At 37.3% G+C, this 16,409-nt stretch overlaps 1 protein-coding gene across 1 annotated transcript; it reads right to left on the bottom strand.

Annotated features, from left to right (window-relative positions):
- Positions 1-256: 256 nt before the first annotated feature.
- On the bottom strand, positions 257-15,612 carry LOC117326161 (kynurenine/alpha-aminoadipate aminotransferase, mitochondrial-like). Its single transcript, XM_033882798.1, has 12 exons — positions 15,553-15,612; positions 13,796-13,879; positions 13,435-13,531; positions 11,074-11,142; positions 10,666-10,798; positions 8,304-8,378; positions 7,448-7,723; positions 6,611-6,693; positions 3,466-3,562; positions 2,856-2,982; positions 1,014-1,219; positions 257-695 (listed from the first exon to the last, which is right to left on the bottom strand). Exons 2-12 carry the CDS (start codon positions 13,860-13,862, stop codon positions 642-644), a joined length of 1,284 nt encoding a protein of 427 aa, XP_033738689.1. The 5' UTR covers positions 13,863-13,879; positions 15,553-15,612; the 3' UTR covers positions 257-641.
- Positions 15,613-16,409: the final 797 nt, after the last annotated feature.

The following is a 16,409-nucleotide window of genomic DNA, read 5'->3' on the forward strand; positions in this document are numbered from 1 at the left end:
ATGCAACACAATTAAAGTTAGGGTTATATAGGTCGATTTACCCGAGACGTACAGAATTAAAAGGAATCAAATATTCAAGAATGGATTACCAATACAATCAGGCGTATGTGTAAAGACTGTTACAAGGAGAAACATAACTGAAAGTTATTTACACAAGGAGTTCTTGTTGTCTTTGGGAGGGGGATCTGAGCATGAGCACGATGTTGACATACGTTGGGAAACTGTAAACCGGGCAAATGAAAACAATATAATAAAAGTAAAATCCCTTCTTTTAAATTTTGTTAAAATTAATGATGTGGTATTCAGCAAAGCAGTCAGTATATCTGAAACCTGAAAACCATCGAGAAAGCACAAGAAAGGTATGAAGCATTCTTGCTATGAGCATTTTTTTCATTATATGTGATACGTGCGGAGGAGACATTACAGCCATGAATATCCACTTTGGTCGCCTCTGTAGCGCAAAGAAACAACATTTTACTAGATTCTGCTTAATAATATATCAAACTAGGTATTCTGACAGCCGGAGATGTATAGACATCTTGGAGATTCTTTAAATCGGCCTTCGTTAATTCTTCCTTAGTTTTAGACGACCATGGGTCATTATTTCCTGACCATAAATAACGTAATCTTCTTCTTGTCAGTTATGTCTTCTTAGATAAAATCTCCTTTAAAGATTCTGCCAAAGCTGATAAAGCCTGCAAACAGTGAATTATAAAACGTAAAGTGACGAAGACGATAATAGTTATATATTCCGCTTCTTATTTGTAAAACAGTCGCTAACAGAAATAGCTTCCGAAAAGGATGTTACGTCTGCTTATCGCCTAAAGAAGGTCTCATTTCAATTTAATTCTCATTAAGTGATACTTTCACAGATCTTACAGAATGGTTTTAACTGAAGTACAATATACGTTTGGTGCTCTACAACGTTATTTCAAATTAAAAAAGCATGATTAATTCTTGGAACTATTTTCGTGAATTCCTTTAAACTATTCAGGAGAAGAATATTATCTTACTTGATCCATTTGCTCAGAAGTGGCAAGAGAAAAAGAAGCTCTTATATACTGAGAGGGGGCGCTGCTGTCGTTAAGGAAAGCGCTTCCGGCGACAAAGAGGGCATCCTTTAGGTAAGTCCTTAAGATCAACTCATTTGTATTTGTGACGGCGGGGATTTTTATCCAGATGAACATTCCCCCAGTGGGTCTCGTCCATTCCGCAAGACCTATGTTAACAACGTTACACATCGAATACTACACAGTATCTCAGCGCCGGGTAGCAAGTCTAGAAACATGAACTTACGTAAAAGTGTATACAATTTTCGAAGTACTCTATCCTCTTATTCGAAAGAATTTCTGGATTTTTTCTTAAATAGTCCTTTGAATTTTTGTTGTTCTTTTAACTATTTGATTGACATTTGATAACAAATATTATACTAAAATGAAAAATATAATAAATGAAATTGATAGCAATTTTCTAAAGAGGTTTGGTCGTTTTCCGCTTATCCTGACCAAGGCCACATACAGCGATAGTCTGGACTAAAAATACAGGTAAAATATCATGTGACCCCAGTGATTCCCACAGTACCAAAATAGATCGTCATGTCTTGTATTGATTGTGTTGTGAACGGATTACATCAATACTATAGGAAATCAGGTTAAATTGACATGTTAAATAGGAATTTTACACTACTCATCAATGTATGCCTGTTGTCGACGCTGCAGTTCATTTACATTTTACTTTGAATGATATGGAGTAAATCGGTTATGATTTCAATCTTTTCTTTATCCAAGTGAAAAATTTGTATCTCAACATCTTCATACCAGAGACTTATATACTAAAAAAAATATAGATCTCTGTTGATACTATATATTTCATATTAAATATGCACTTAATGTTAAAAAAAATCTTTCAAATATGACCAAGAAAAATTAATGGTATTATTCTTAGAAACATAACAAAATATGAATAAGATATATCTTGGCGATTCGAACTCCGAACCTTCGGGTTTGCTAAGCGATGGTTCTACCATATGAGCTATGCGGACTTATGAGATTATGAACTTCTTGTTATCAGTTATAGTTAGTCTAGTTAATGCGAAAATAAAAATATTTTATCAACTACGTTTTTTCAATTTTTCGATACAAGCACATCGGAGGACCACTTTTTAAGAATAGGATTTTAGTTGTCTTTTGGTACATAGAATAAAATAGGACATTGTGAAAGTTGGTCTTCCGATGCGCTCTATGTCAAAAAATGATATGAATGCGGGGAAAACACCACTCGAAAGTTGCAAATAACCCGATGATGCAACTTTACGGTCATTTAATGAAATATCCATTGCAATGAATAAACAAATCTTTCGCAAATAAGAATTTTTATATATTATAGATTTAAGGTTTGTATTCAAAATCTCAGTTTTTAACAATATTTTTTTATTTTGAAAACGGTCACCGTTAGGTCGAAACAGGCCAATATGCACCATGCCTCTTTCTTCAATATATGTTCGAACCCTGAAAATATATCACTACTAAGCATCCCTTAAGGTACCGCTAGAAGCAGCTGTACCCTTTTCACATGTATTCAAAAATAATAACGCCTATTTTGCCAGCCAATCTTTATAGGAAATCCCGTACAACATTGTGTCTATAAACAAAGGATACGGCTGGCATCGAATATACCCTATAGCGTATCATGGACGAATGAAACAAATACAGCAAGAAGACCAAAGACACCATTGAATTGCAATATGAAGCATGAAGGAATAGTTAATAAACCGGAAACGATAAACTATACTTAAAAGAGTCAGCAGATCGGACCTGGAATCCGGAATATAAAAAAAAAAACATGATATTTCTCACCTGTAAGATGCTTCTTCAAATACTTAACGCACAGTTGACTTCTTTTAAGATATAGGTTACTAGTCTCTTTAGCACGAGCCAGAAACTCATCATGACCCCATTTCTTTAGAAGGGATAGGACGAACATCTGAAATATATATCGTGAAGTTAATTATATCCTTCATCAGTAACGATACATGTTAAGGGATATATTTGCCTTATGTTGAAAATAAACGTTGATGACTTGAACAAGGGAATATTAATAAATGCATGTCAATCAAAAGTTGCAGGAAAAGAAAGGGGGAACTTTCTTTGATACTATATCAATATTTTCTGAATGGGTTTTAAATGACTGCAAGTTGATTTACATACTGACACCCAAATCATTTGGTACATTAGTCATGATTTATATAGGAAAGAATAAACGGGTTAAATATTATGACAAAATTGCCGGAAAGGGTTCAAAAGCAGCAAAAAGATAAATTATTATGTACCTTTCAAAAATAAAATACTCTCAGGTATTACTTGACCTGGGGGATCACGTGGTGTCAGGATGACATATTTATGGTACATATAAAGAATTTCACGGTATGCTGACTTAAAGCTTAGGACAATGAAACACGTGACGTACTTGAGAGATACCGCTCACGTGAATGCTTGAGCACATGATGATTTTTACGATTTTCTGTATCATGGGTTGTGGCCCCGTCAGCAATCCGAGCCTCGCCCTGGAGGAGAAGAAGAAGAAGAAAGTTTATGTCGCGATGAAAGTAATAGTTTCAGGTAAAGGGAGGTAACTCTTGTGTCGGAACCGGTGCGGTCGGTCGTTGCTTGTACACATTTGAATCCTTTTGCTTTATGGCAATAGAATACGAGCCCTCTTCACAGTATTATAAAAAAACATACTGGGTTTTCCTAAATATGTATACGTCCTCTAGGTTTACTGACCCTCGTAAAAACAGTAACAATGACATTGAATCTTAAGCCCAACAAGAGGCCCATGGGGCCTGTATCGCTCACCTGGTTGGATTTGACCAAATGTCAAAATAATGTTCATGTTCAATTCCTTTTGTTTGTTAACCTCAAACAATGCTATTGGTTATAGCGTGGGTATCCCAACTGCTTTAAAGAAATAATGAAGTCCAGACTCTCTGAATTTACAACATGCATAGTCACCATTTATGAAAAATCTGTTCCCCTTCCCCAAAGATTGTTTCTTACTAAATTGGGTTCAAATCCATTCATAAATGTATGACTAGTAGCGATTTAAAGGAATTACCTCTATTTCCCCATTAGGCCCCGCCCCTTTGGCCCCTTGGGGGTCAGAGTAACCATTTATGCAAAATCTGTTCCCCTTCCCTGGAGGATGTTTCTGACTAAATTGGGTTCAAATCCATTCATAACTTTATGACAAGTAGCGATTTTAAGGAATTGCCTCAATTTCCCCTATTGGGCCCCGCCCCTCAGGTCCCTTGGGGGTCAGAGTCACCATTTATGCAAAATCTGTTCCCCTTCCCCCAAGAATGTTTCTGACCAAATTGGATTAAAATCCATTCATAACTTTATGACTAGTAGCGCTTTAAAGGAATTACCTCTATTTCCCCATTAGGCCCCGCCCCTTTGGCCCCTTGGGGGTCAGAGTCACCATTTATGCAAAATCTGTTCCCCTTCCCCCAAGAATGTTTCTTACTAAATTGGGTTCAAATCCATTCATAAATGTATGACTAGTAGCGATTTAAAGGAATTACCTCTATTTCCCATATGGGGCGCCGCCCCTTTGGCCCCTTGGGGGTCAGAGTAACCATTTATGCAAAATCTGTTCCCCTTCCCTGGAGGATGTTTCTGACTAAATTGGGTTCAAATCCATTCATAACTTTATGACAAGTAGCGATTTTAAGGAATTGCCTCAATTTCCCCTATTGGGCCCCGCCCCTCAGGCCCCTTGGGGGTCAGAGTCACCATTTATGCAAAATCTGTTCCCCTTCCCCCAAGAATGTTTCTGACCAAATTGGGTTCAAATCCATTCATAACTTTATGACTAGTAGCGATTTAAAGGAATTACTTCTATTTCCCCTATTGGGACCCGCCCCTTTGGCTCCTCGGGGGTCAGAGTCACCATTTATGCAAAATCTGTTCCCCTTCCCCCAAGAATGTTTCTGACCAAATTGGGGGGAAATCCATTCATAACTTTATGACTAGTAGCGATTTGAAGGAATTACCTCTATTTCCCCATTAGGCCCCGCTCCTTTGGCCCCTTGGGGGTCAGAGTAACCATTTATGCAAAGCTGTTCCCCTTCCCTGAAGGATGTTTCTGACCAAATTGGGTTCAAATCCATTCATAACTTTATGACAAGTAGCGATTTTAAGGAATCGCCTCAATTTCCCCTATTGGGCCCCGCCCCTCAGGCCCCTTGGGGGTCAGAGTCACCATTTATGCAAAATCTGTTCCCCTTCCCCCAAGAATGTTTCTGATTAAATTGGGTTGAAATCCATTCATAACTTTATGACTAGTAGCGATTTGAAGGAATTACTTCTATTTCCCCATTAGGCCCCGCCCCTTTGGCCCCCTTGGGGGTCAGAGTCACCATTTATGCAAAATCTGTTCCCCTTCCCCCAAGAATGTTTCTGACCAAATTGGGGGGAAATCCATTCATAACTTTATGACTAGTAGCGATTTGAAGGAATTACCTCTATTTCCCCATTAGGCCCCGCTCCTTTGGCCCCTTGGGGGTCAGAGTAACCATTTATGCAAAGCTGTTCCCCTTCCCTGAAGGATGTTTCTGACCAAATTGGGTTCAAATCCATTCATAACTTTATGACAAGTAGCGATTTTAAGGAATCGCCTCAATTTCCCCTATTGGGCCCCGCCCCTCAGGCCCCTTGGGGGTCAGAGTCACCATTTATGCAAAATCTGTTCCCCTTCCCCCAAGAATGTTTCTGATTAAATTGGGTTGAAATCCATTCATAACTTTATGACTAGTAGCGATTTGAAGGAATTACCTCTATTTCCCCATTAGGCCCCGCCCCTTTGGCCCCGTTGGGGGTCAGAGTCACCATTTATGCAAAATCTGTTCCCCTTCCCCAAAGGATGTTTCTGACCAAATTGCATTAAAATCCATTCATAACTTTATGACTAGTAGCGATTTGAAGGAATTACCTCTATTTCCCCATTAGGCCCCGCCCCTTTGGCCCCTTGGGGGTCAGAGTCACCATTTATGCAAAATCTGTTCCCCTTCCCCCAAGAATGTTTCTGACCAAATTGGGTTCAAATCCATTCATAACTTTATGACTAGTAGCGATTTAAAGGAATTGCCTCAATTTCCCCTATTGGGCCCCGCCCCTCAGGCCCCTTGGGGGTCAGAGTCACCATTTATGCAAAATCTGATCCCCTTCTGCCAAGGATGTTTCTGACTAAATTTGGTCAAAATCCAATAAGAACTTTTTGACTAGTAGCGATTTGAAGCAAATGTTGACGGACGACGGACGACAGACGACGGACGCCGCGCCATGACATAAGCTCACCGGACCTTCGGTCCAGGTGAGCTAAAAACCTGAAATTCAACATTGCACGCAAATATTATGGTTGTGTGATGTTTGATCGAGATCCCTCAAGGAATGACTCCTTCATGACGCTAACAAACTATGGCGTTACGTACATATGTACATGTACAAGACGAGCGGGGAGGAAATCTATCGTTTCCTCGGTTTGTCCGGTAGGAGGACTTTTACTGATTGGCCCTCGGGAGGGATCGATAGATCGTATCAGTCAAACTTACCCTGGTGAAATGAGTTTCGACATTGAGTCAAACCTCATCACTCTCCCGTCAACGTCCAGCGAGAGGAAACTTGGAACTAACGGCTAAAAAATATGTAAATTAGACTGAAAACATATTTGTATCAACTGAAATGTTTGGTTTTGATTTTCAATATAGTTAGACATACATTATCACTGTCAATGCAATTAAACAATGATAGCTCAGGTTCGAATGTTCGTTTCCTTATTTTAGTGATTGTCCTTACGGATTACGTCGGTGACAATTTCGAACAAAGATCTTGTAAATCCATCTTTTCCTCTAAAATAATGATTTTATGATATCAAAAATATACATTTTTTTAAAAATTTTCCAGGAAAAATACTTTCAATATAATTTCAATCGTCTAAAAAGTTTGTTATTGTCAATGTGTTCTATTTTTAGCGATTTTCGTGGGGAGAATAAAATCGTGAAAATTGGATAATTTGAAGGTAAAAATTGCATAGTTGTAGTCTGTTCCAAAGTTTTGGTTTAATACGCGAATATATCAACCATCATAAAACTAAACTTGATCAGCAGCCAATTATTTACTTCCGGTTAGCAATATCCGGTATATCCGACACATTCCATGTATTCCTTTATCGGGTTTCTACCACCTGTAATTCACTATTCGGAACAACTGGTACAACAGCCAATGGAACACGCGACATTGGCTATAGTATCTAGACTACTTCCGGTAACTTAATATATATACAATATAACCGACACATTCCTCTAGTATCTACTTCCGGTTACTTATATCCAGTATAACAGACACATTTCTCTAGTATCTATTTCCGGTTCCCAACCCCGTAACTCTACCTCAGTGAACTGTATGTAGTAGTACGGGTCGTCCTCCAGTATCATAAGGTCGTACTCCTGGGCCAGTCGGTAGATCTCTTGTTTCCGCTCCAGTGTCAAACCGGATCCTGTTGGGTTCCCTCCAGTTGGAACACAGTACAGTAATTTAGGAATATCGCTGCTAGGATCCTTGGCATCTTCTGGGCTCCATCGGGACAGGACGTGACGTAGATTATCCGGATCCATACCACCGGCGTCCGAATCGACGGGTATCATATTACAGCCTCTTGGTTTTAACTGAAAATGGTTTAACATAGGAAAATAATTTGATTGTTGAATGTACAAATGAAATTTTAATTAAACTTTAACGACAATGCCATCTTCGGAACCGGATGGGTTTTTTTTAACCTTTGATGACAAAACCTTGCATATCTTGGAAGTTGAAAAAAAATTGCAGTTTCAAGCCAATAGGTTTAACTGATCATCAATAAAGTTTACAAGATGAAGGTCTAGTGTACATGACCGTAGACCGGCAGTTTTTCTCCGGGGCCTCCGGCTTTCCTCCACCTCCAAAACCTGGCACGTCCTTAAATGACCCTGGCTGTTAATAGGACGTTAAACAAAAACAAACCAAAAATCTAGTGTACAGACTAGTCAGTTTGTATGAGTATTGAGATCAGAATCTTTGAATTTGAAATGCCATGACGCAAGGCAGTTTTTGAACAAATTAACACAAAATTCACTCAACTCAAATATCCAATCCCTTTCGTATGCGACTTTTTGGAATAGTTTACCTCCTGAATAAATCGAGTTCTACACTATGCATTTCAATATATCCCTTATACACTATGTCGAACATATGTAAATGTAAACTTACAATAATGCCTGGGCTAGGGTACGCTGGGTTTTCTATTAGAATATTATCTCCAGGGGATGTCATAGCCTCCAACGACTGAAAATACAATACATATAAATATATATATATATTGACATTTGCATTTGTTACACGAGAAACAAGTTAGTTCGGGCATGTTGAAAGATTCTTGTAATATGTATATGACATTTAAACTAGCAATAAAATTTAACATGGAGATGTGACAAAAATTGGCTAAATTTCATTCAAAGAAAGGACGCATGGCTTTTTTAACGTAGAAGTAATTATGATGAATATAACAAAATATCAACACGTAAACAAAGTGTATACCGACACGTAAACAAAGTGTATACCTATAAGTAAACAAACTGAATACCTATAAGTAAACAAACTTAATACCTACAAGTAAACAAACTGAATACCTACAAGTAAACAAACTGAATACCTACAAGTAAACAAATTGTAACTGGAATTGATAAAAGGAGGGGAAAATCTTAACAAAAACAAGAGGGAAATACCACATGCTCCTGAAATGCTATTGTGTCTTTTGCTTCAAAGACGAACATGCAATTCAAATATAGATCAATTCATTGTAGCGCAAAACTCTCAAAATGAGAAACCAGGTACTAAAACCAAAACAAGCGGACTTACCTACTTTCAAGCATAAAATAAGGTATACGTCATCTCGCACAAGAAAATAGAATATTTCAAAATGACATCATATGGTGAAGACAAAATTTCGTCTCCAACAATCTGTATGTAGTTTGATTAAGTAGGCCTTGTTCCAAGTCTGGAGAGCCTTACGACACTTAGAGTCATAGGAGCAGATCGAAGGAACCTGATACAAGCGGCAAGTGGGCAGACAGAGGTTGCTTCCATCTGGATATGGAGGAAGGAAGGAGGAAAGATGGGGTGGTCATCAGACACGGTGCTAGCCACAAGTTGAGGAGAGACAGGTAGGCATCACTGTCCGAGGTGATGCAGCAGGTGACAAGATGTTGCGGAAACAGCAACTGCAACAGGGCTCAGTACCAACAAGGGTAGCAAGAGCCGGCCGGTCCTTGGATTGGGCCTGCTTAACCCAGCCGGCGCACCCATGGAGGACGTCGTGGAAAACGCCAAAACGTCTGAGGAAGGATGATCTACCTGATGATGGGACCGGCCAGCATTGGATTCAATTATCCAGTGCATTCAAGGCAAAAAAGACATCACAGAAATAAGTCTCTGTTCCCCCGGAGCATCCACAATATGTCCCGTCTTACAACATGCGGTGAGATACAGAAACATATTGTTCCTCTGTTCCTTTTCTGATTTTGTTGGTAACGTAATAATATATATTCTATATAATTATATAAATAATGAAATATAATTCATATATTTGACCTAAAACTACTTCCTAAATTACACAATTATTTCTGCACCGAGACAACCCTGGTAAACTTTAAGGTGATTCAGTACACTTGTGCAGAGTAACATTTGAGAAATCAAAAGGCCAAACGGTCTGTAATCAATGATGAGCCCCTCCACAAATGTTTTGACGTGGTATATCTGTTAAGGGGTAGTTACAGAAACATTCAAAACAGACATAGTTTATAATTGGCATATAATCAGAATCTACAGAATTCAAAGAGCTTATCAAAAATATTTCCATCAGTTGATTCGATATTGAAGGGATTGTTCTCCTTACAGGGGGTCCAACCTAAACAGTAGGGCACCTCCCCTGGCACAACGAAAATGGCGGATAGCAAGCGCTTCGCGTCGCAGCGGTGAGTAAAATTTGTGATAGGTCTGCTTACTGAGAATGTTCCTAGTTTAATCAATGTTGCAATATTGCCGATTTTCATGTGGCAGATGTCTTCGACTGACAAAGAAATTAACCACACAAGGATTCTCGAGATACAGGCTGATGAAGACAATGGGAAAGATGTATGGTCGACGTCTTGATCGCATTTGGAAATATTCCATTTCTTTATGCGATATGAAGTTGTTTGGTGCTTGCTGATATGCCCAGTGGTTCCGGTATCACCACCCTAATTGTCATTTGAGATTGTAACTTAACCCGGATTTGACCTAGGTTTGTATGGCGTGTGTCGTCCAGAAGCAGAAGACGCTAACTCTTCCGAAGCGTCTGGTCCTATTCTCCTACTATTTTTTGTAAGGAGTCTCTGTCAAATTAAAATTTGTTGTTAATATTTCACCCTCGTTGTTGATTTTGATTTTAGATTATGCCTTTGTTGTTCTGTCAGTATTCTTTGTTGATTTTGGTAAATATGATTACTTATATAATATCAGTTTCACTTGCTCGTTGGTATATGTAGTCAATCTTGTTCATCTCGGTTTCGGGAAAGTTTTTTGTCAATGTTACCTTACATAAAGCATCCTGGCTACCGTTCATGAGTATGACGTCGGTCTGACCAGGGTGATTGGAGTCCCCCAGGGCAGGGGGATTATGTACCCTCCGCTGTAGTTCCTTAAACCATTGACGCAGATCAGGAAAACTGTTTGAAGCAAGAAAATAACAAATGATGGACTATATTTGAGTTGTTTTGTTTGTTTGTTTTTTGTTTTTGTTTTTACAACACTGCCATGTGAATTTAACATTCTATTTTTTATTGCTGAATCAAGTATCAGAAAACTTTTTGAATACCATACGAAGTAAGCTCACATGAGTAACCAAAAAATCTATACTTTTATTCATCTAGAGTACAAGTGATACCCCCATCCCGTACGAGAATACTATAGACTAACCAGTTTAAGACTGACGTAAACTTACCCCTCTGTATGAGAGTACTGCATACACAATGCCATGTCTCCTGGGTCAATCTGTAGCTCAGAACCATCCCTGCACAATAATAACCATACGAAAATGTATTTGTTTTTATGGTAACGTTATGGCTATTATCACAAGGCATTTAGTAAAATCAACAAGAACTAGGAATTTAAGTCTATCGAATATTGTTTTTTGTTGTTTTTTTAAGAATAATTCCATTGCGGATACCAGTTTTGAACTGTTTTATTTACATTTGCAATTATTGTTGTAGGTTGTTCATTTAAAATCGGATTATTTTTTTCTTTTGTTTACTTTCAGAATTGTTCAAGAACATCTTCGATTTTCTTTCATCAATAATATGATTTTCTTACAACACTCCAGATTCTCATCTCCCCCTCCCTCTATATCAACACAGTAATCGTATATACATTCATAACATGTTTATTTCTTATTAATATAAACAAGCTGTATTATAGCTTTGGTTTTTGGTTTACTATTTGTTTAACGTCCTATCGACAGCTATGATCATTTATAGACGGTCTCCCCTGTGTGCGAGATACATGCGTGAGGTGTGTGCGTGTGTATTTTGGGAGGCTGCGGTATATGTATGCGTGTTTGTCTCCTTTTGATAGCACGGAACTGATGCCGACAAAATAGTGCTGTCTCGCAGAATTATATTACAGAAACATCAAGCAGGACACCCCACCAGGTCATATTATACTGCAAACGGGCGATCCAGTCGTCCTGCGCCAAAAAATCCTAAGAAAGATTAGCAACTGCCGTTAGGACTCTAGGATGTCTCGGTCAGAAGATAGAACACAAAGCCTTCCTCACAGGGGCGAACGCCAAGCAAGCCCCCAGAAAGACGGAAGATAAGATCCCAAATTCAGTCGCCTCTTACGATCATGCAATGGGGACAGCTGGTACAATTCTGACGCCCTACCTGCAAGGTTTTGGAGGTGGAGGAAAGCCGGAGTACCCGGGGGGGGGGGGGGGGGGGGGGGGAACCACCGACCTACGGTCAGTACCGTGCAACTGTCCCACGTAGGTTTCGAACTCGCAACCCAGAGGTGGAAGGCTAGTGATAAAGTGTCGGGACACTTTAACCACTCGGCCACCGCGGCCCCTTCAACGGCAAGGCAATATACGATTCCGCATATCACGAGTAAGAAAAATGATTCTTTCGTCCTTAAATGATTATTGAAAAGGTTCAGCATGGATCATCATAGTTTAACTGTGTCGAAATTATACTTACATCTATAAACAAAAACTGTTGTAAAACAGCATAGCTCGTCTCGAAAATGTTTGTCAATAAATAATCAAAATATATAAATTGGTATTGTTTTGCTTATTAGATAAATAGGATTTATATTGTGAACTTGACAAAACTAATTTGTGATACTCAGCCTGACATCATTCATAAATACATGAAGTTGAAAAATCTCTGATATTTTCAAAAATACAAAAATGTCGGAAGTCCAAAACATATCATAAAGCAGTGAAGTTTTTGTTCACATAAAAATGTCAAAATTAAAGGACTCCCAGAGGGGATAGCAAAACCCTGCAGGGAAAGGAAATTAAATATTTTGCATACAAAGTTCAGGAACAAATGTAGTTCACTACACTATTATCTTTTAAGAGAAAATCCAGCTAAATCTTCTGAGTGTTCTTGTGGCAATCACTAAGTGAATGCCTTTGATTTCTTTTTATCTGTCCTCATTGTATTATACAAAGACGTACCATTTTCTCAAATTTACAAATCTAAACTCACTGTTCCGTGGAAATGAAAATCTTACGGTAAATGTAAAACCAAATATTATAGAAGTCATATAAAATCCAGTAATATGATATGATATACTTTTTTTATTTCAATCATTTTTCTTCTTTTTTGTATTTATTTATTTATTTATTCATTCATTTATTTTTAATTCTTTGTACATTTATAACAATGTATTCATTGTGATCATATGTTGTTTCTCAATTTATATAGTATGTATTGTGGAGAGGGTCTTAGTAATGTGTCAATAACTTATGCCTAATCCTGTATACTTTTGAAGCAAACAAAATATGTTTAAATTAGTAAAGAGACATCATTCGTCTGTCCTTATTTCAGTATGCAATGAATACAACGGTTAAAAGTACAGACAAGTAGGGTCAACTAGGAAACGTATGCCAATGAACCAACTGCACCATGGTTGATTACATTGAACTACATCCAAATGAACTTCGGCCAGCCGTACTATACGTGATCTTAATATGTGGCCGCGACTTTAGCCTCATATAATTGATGCATCGTCATACGCCTGAAAAGACGATGAGCAACTGAGGGCAGTGTTGGAATTAAGTAATGAATTATTGTCCTACCGCAGTTTCACGGTCGCCTCAATGAATGGGCATGCTTCTGGATCTGGTAAACCTCCTGCCATGCTAATGGCATTCGGTCTGGCTGAGAGCTTCCCAGCTGAAACAATTTTGTATATGAAAATATCAATACTGCTGAACAATATTCAAAATACAGAATATTTTAGCAAAAATAAGCATTCGTTTGGTTTCACACGAATTCTTGGATTTCGAAACTGATCTTATTTTGACTGAGAAGTTTCTTGAAATAAAATGTTGATATCTTTGTTACTGCTCGCGGCATATAAATATATGTCAATCATTTAATTTAGTGTCTCAGCTAGTAGAGAGGCCGGAGCATATAAAAACTTTCAATAATACTTACGAAGATCCCTAAGTGGTGATGACTTCCTCACTATACTGGCTTGGTTCTGAAATCTCTCGTAGTTCATCTTGGTGCAAGGGTTACCTACGTAAAAGGAAATCCACGCGTTCTTATTCATTTCCCATTAGCTAACACTTTGACAGACCATACACAGTTTGAATAATTTTTTTATGTTATGGAGGTTTATTTAGAGTACATTCCGTTTTTTGCGTTATACCTCCTTAACATAAAATATATTCAAGTAGATCCTTAATAAGAGCGGTAAGCAAAGGTAATATACATGTACATATAGTGTGCTATGTTGCATAAGATTTCGATTATAATGACACAATAGTAGTAGTATTTTAACCAAAGCTTGTTTATCTATTTTCAAATCGTAAATTGCCTTAATTGTTTGTTGTATTGATCCTTATAATTTAATTTATAGCCTGAAAATATCACTTTATTGATGGACTCTTTTCTCTTACAAATCATTAATCTACTCCATCCGCCAAATAAAAGCGACGTTATAAAGGACGACGTCATTGTTTACGTTATGGACTGATGACGTAAATGTCTAAGCCAATGAAAATGCTTGTTGCAAACAAAATTCAATCATTAAGCACCTGTATCACTAAAATAAAAAGGTGTAATAATCGATTTGAAAAATATGACGCTATGTATCATTCGCGAACACAGCAAGTTGTATTGAAAGCTATTGTCAAAAAGAAATGACGTTTTCTGTATAAATATCGCGTTGAAATTTCGCTATATGAGTTACTGACATACCTTAAATGATTTCGATATACTGTAATACAAATGAGCCTAATGAGATCTATATTTACAATAAATCTTTACAATTTAAAATCAAACGGTTCCACTCCAAATTTTCCATTGTACTTTAGATGATGTCATAATTGAAATTACTCTATCCCCTACATTACCTTATATGGACTCTATTCAACAGCTATATGTATATTTAACGTTTAAGAAAACGTGCGGTAACATACATTAATCGACATTTAGCTTTGGATTTTGAAGTCCTAGATTGTTTTAATAAGAGTGAATAAGTAAGTAATTTATTCAAAGTGTCCCTTGCTTTAATTAAATTCATCTACAATGATAGCTCTGCTTTATCTAAGGATAAGAAAAACATCACACTGGTATAAAGTATATATTACAATTATTCAAAAAAGATCAATCTGTGAACGATTGCCGTCGGAAGATAATCTTTGTAAGGACGTGGAAAGGTAAGAGGTCACCTGCTCACCCACGTGGGGTTTATCCGGGTACTCCGGTTTCCTCCCACAGTAAGACTACTTTAGCGACTCCAACCGGCCAACAGGAGTGATTGATATAACTTTGTATAACTTGTTTCGTAATTGTTGTAAAATAAATAAAGTCTTATGTACGAAAGTCTATTCACATACGAAATACTCAAACTTTTCAAGCTACCTAGAACTAGGAAAGCTGTTTCAAGTCAGCCCGATGAATTATTACTCCACAAAAATCTGAAAAACTAAAATAAATTAAAACAATATTCCCAATTTTTTCCATTTCGTATGAAATTATGAAAAGCTAATGTTCATATCAACTTGCGATAGGCTCGCAATAATGTAAATTACTAAACAGATTCCTGATACACTTAAACAGCTTCAACCGCAATTGTTGTAAAATATATGAGTTCATAGTTTATAGATACTCCACACTGTTTTATACAAATATAAAAATATAATTTCTGTAATAAAAACACCAAGGTGAAAAATATACACACTTACCGTTTCTAGGAAAGAAAATGTAATGTTGTCTGTAGAGACGATACGTACGTCAAATGTCCGTATTAACAGATCAGATAGGTTTATACTACTATAAATACCACATAGGGATATCATGAATATTCATTATCGTGATCCGGCATATGTAATTCCATTACACAGCAGTATATAAAATGACATAAAGTTATCTACACATCTTTAACTGTTTAATTTCTAATCAAGTGCACGAGTAATAGAATCACCATAAGGAAGTATTGAAGTTATTTGGTTGGTATAGTTACAGGCGAAATGCAATCAGTAAGTTAAAATGTAAGCTTTTTATGAAAAGACACGCAACAACCACAACAATCTTCCAAATTCAAATATCCATTATTCCTACTTATAGATTTGGATATCATTGGCTTTGTTGATAAATTTGGTTTTTAAATAATTCCCATATTTGGGCGCCAACAGGGCATGCCCATTAATCAACATAATTCAGCATTTCATACAACATTCATCATCTCTGTCTTATTTATCATTTCTGTCATATTCATCATTGCTGAATTCAAAGCCCAGTCGTCATTTAGCATCTTGAACCATGAAAACATTCATCATTTTCTTCATAAGTTCTGAAATAACCTAGCATTTATCATTAAATTCATCATTTATTCATCATTTCTTAATGTTAAGTTCAGTTATCATTCAACGGTCACTCACTCTATTTATTACAGGGATTGACACTAACAGTAGCCCGGATTTTTGGCCGGGCGTTATATTGGAGAAAACACCAGATTAATTTATGACATTATGCATTTTGCAGAGGTAAATGATGTTCCAGGTATGCTTCTTATGGTTAATTTTCAAAAAGCTTTTGATTC

Source organism: Pecten maximus, chromosome 4 (genome assembly GCF_902652985.1).
Source record: "Pecten maximus chromosome 4, xPecMax1.1, whole genome shotgun sequence".
NCBI classification, from domain to species: domain Eukaryota; kingdom Metazoa; phylum Mollusca; class Bivalvia; order Pectinida; family Pectinidae; genus Pecten; species Pecten maximus.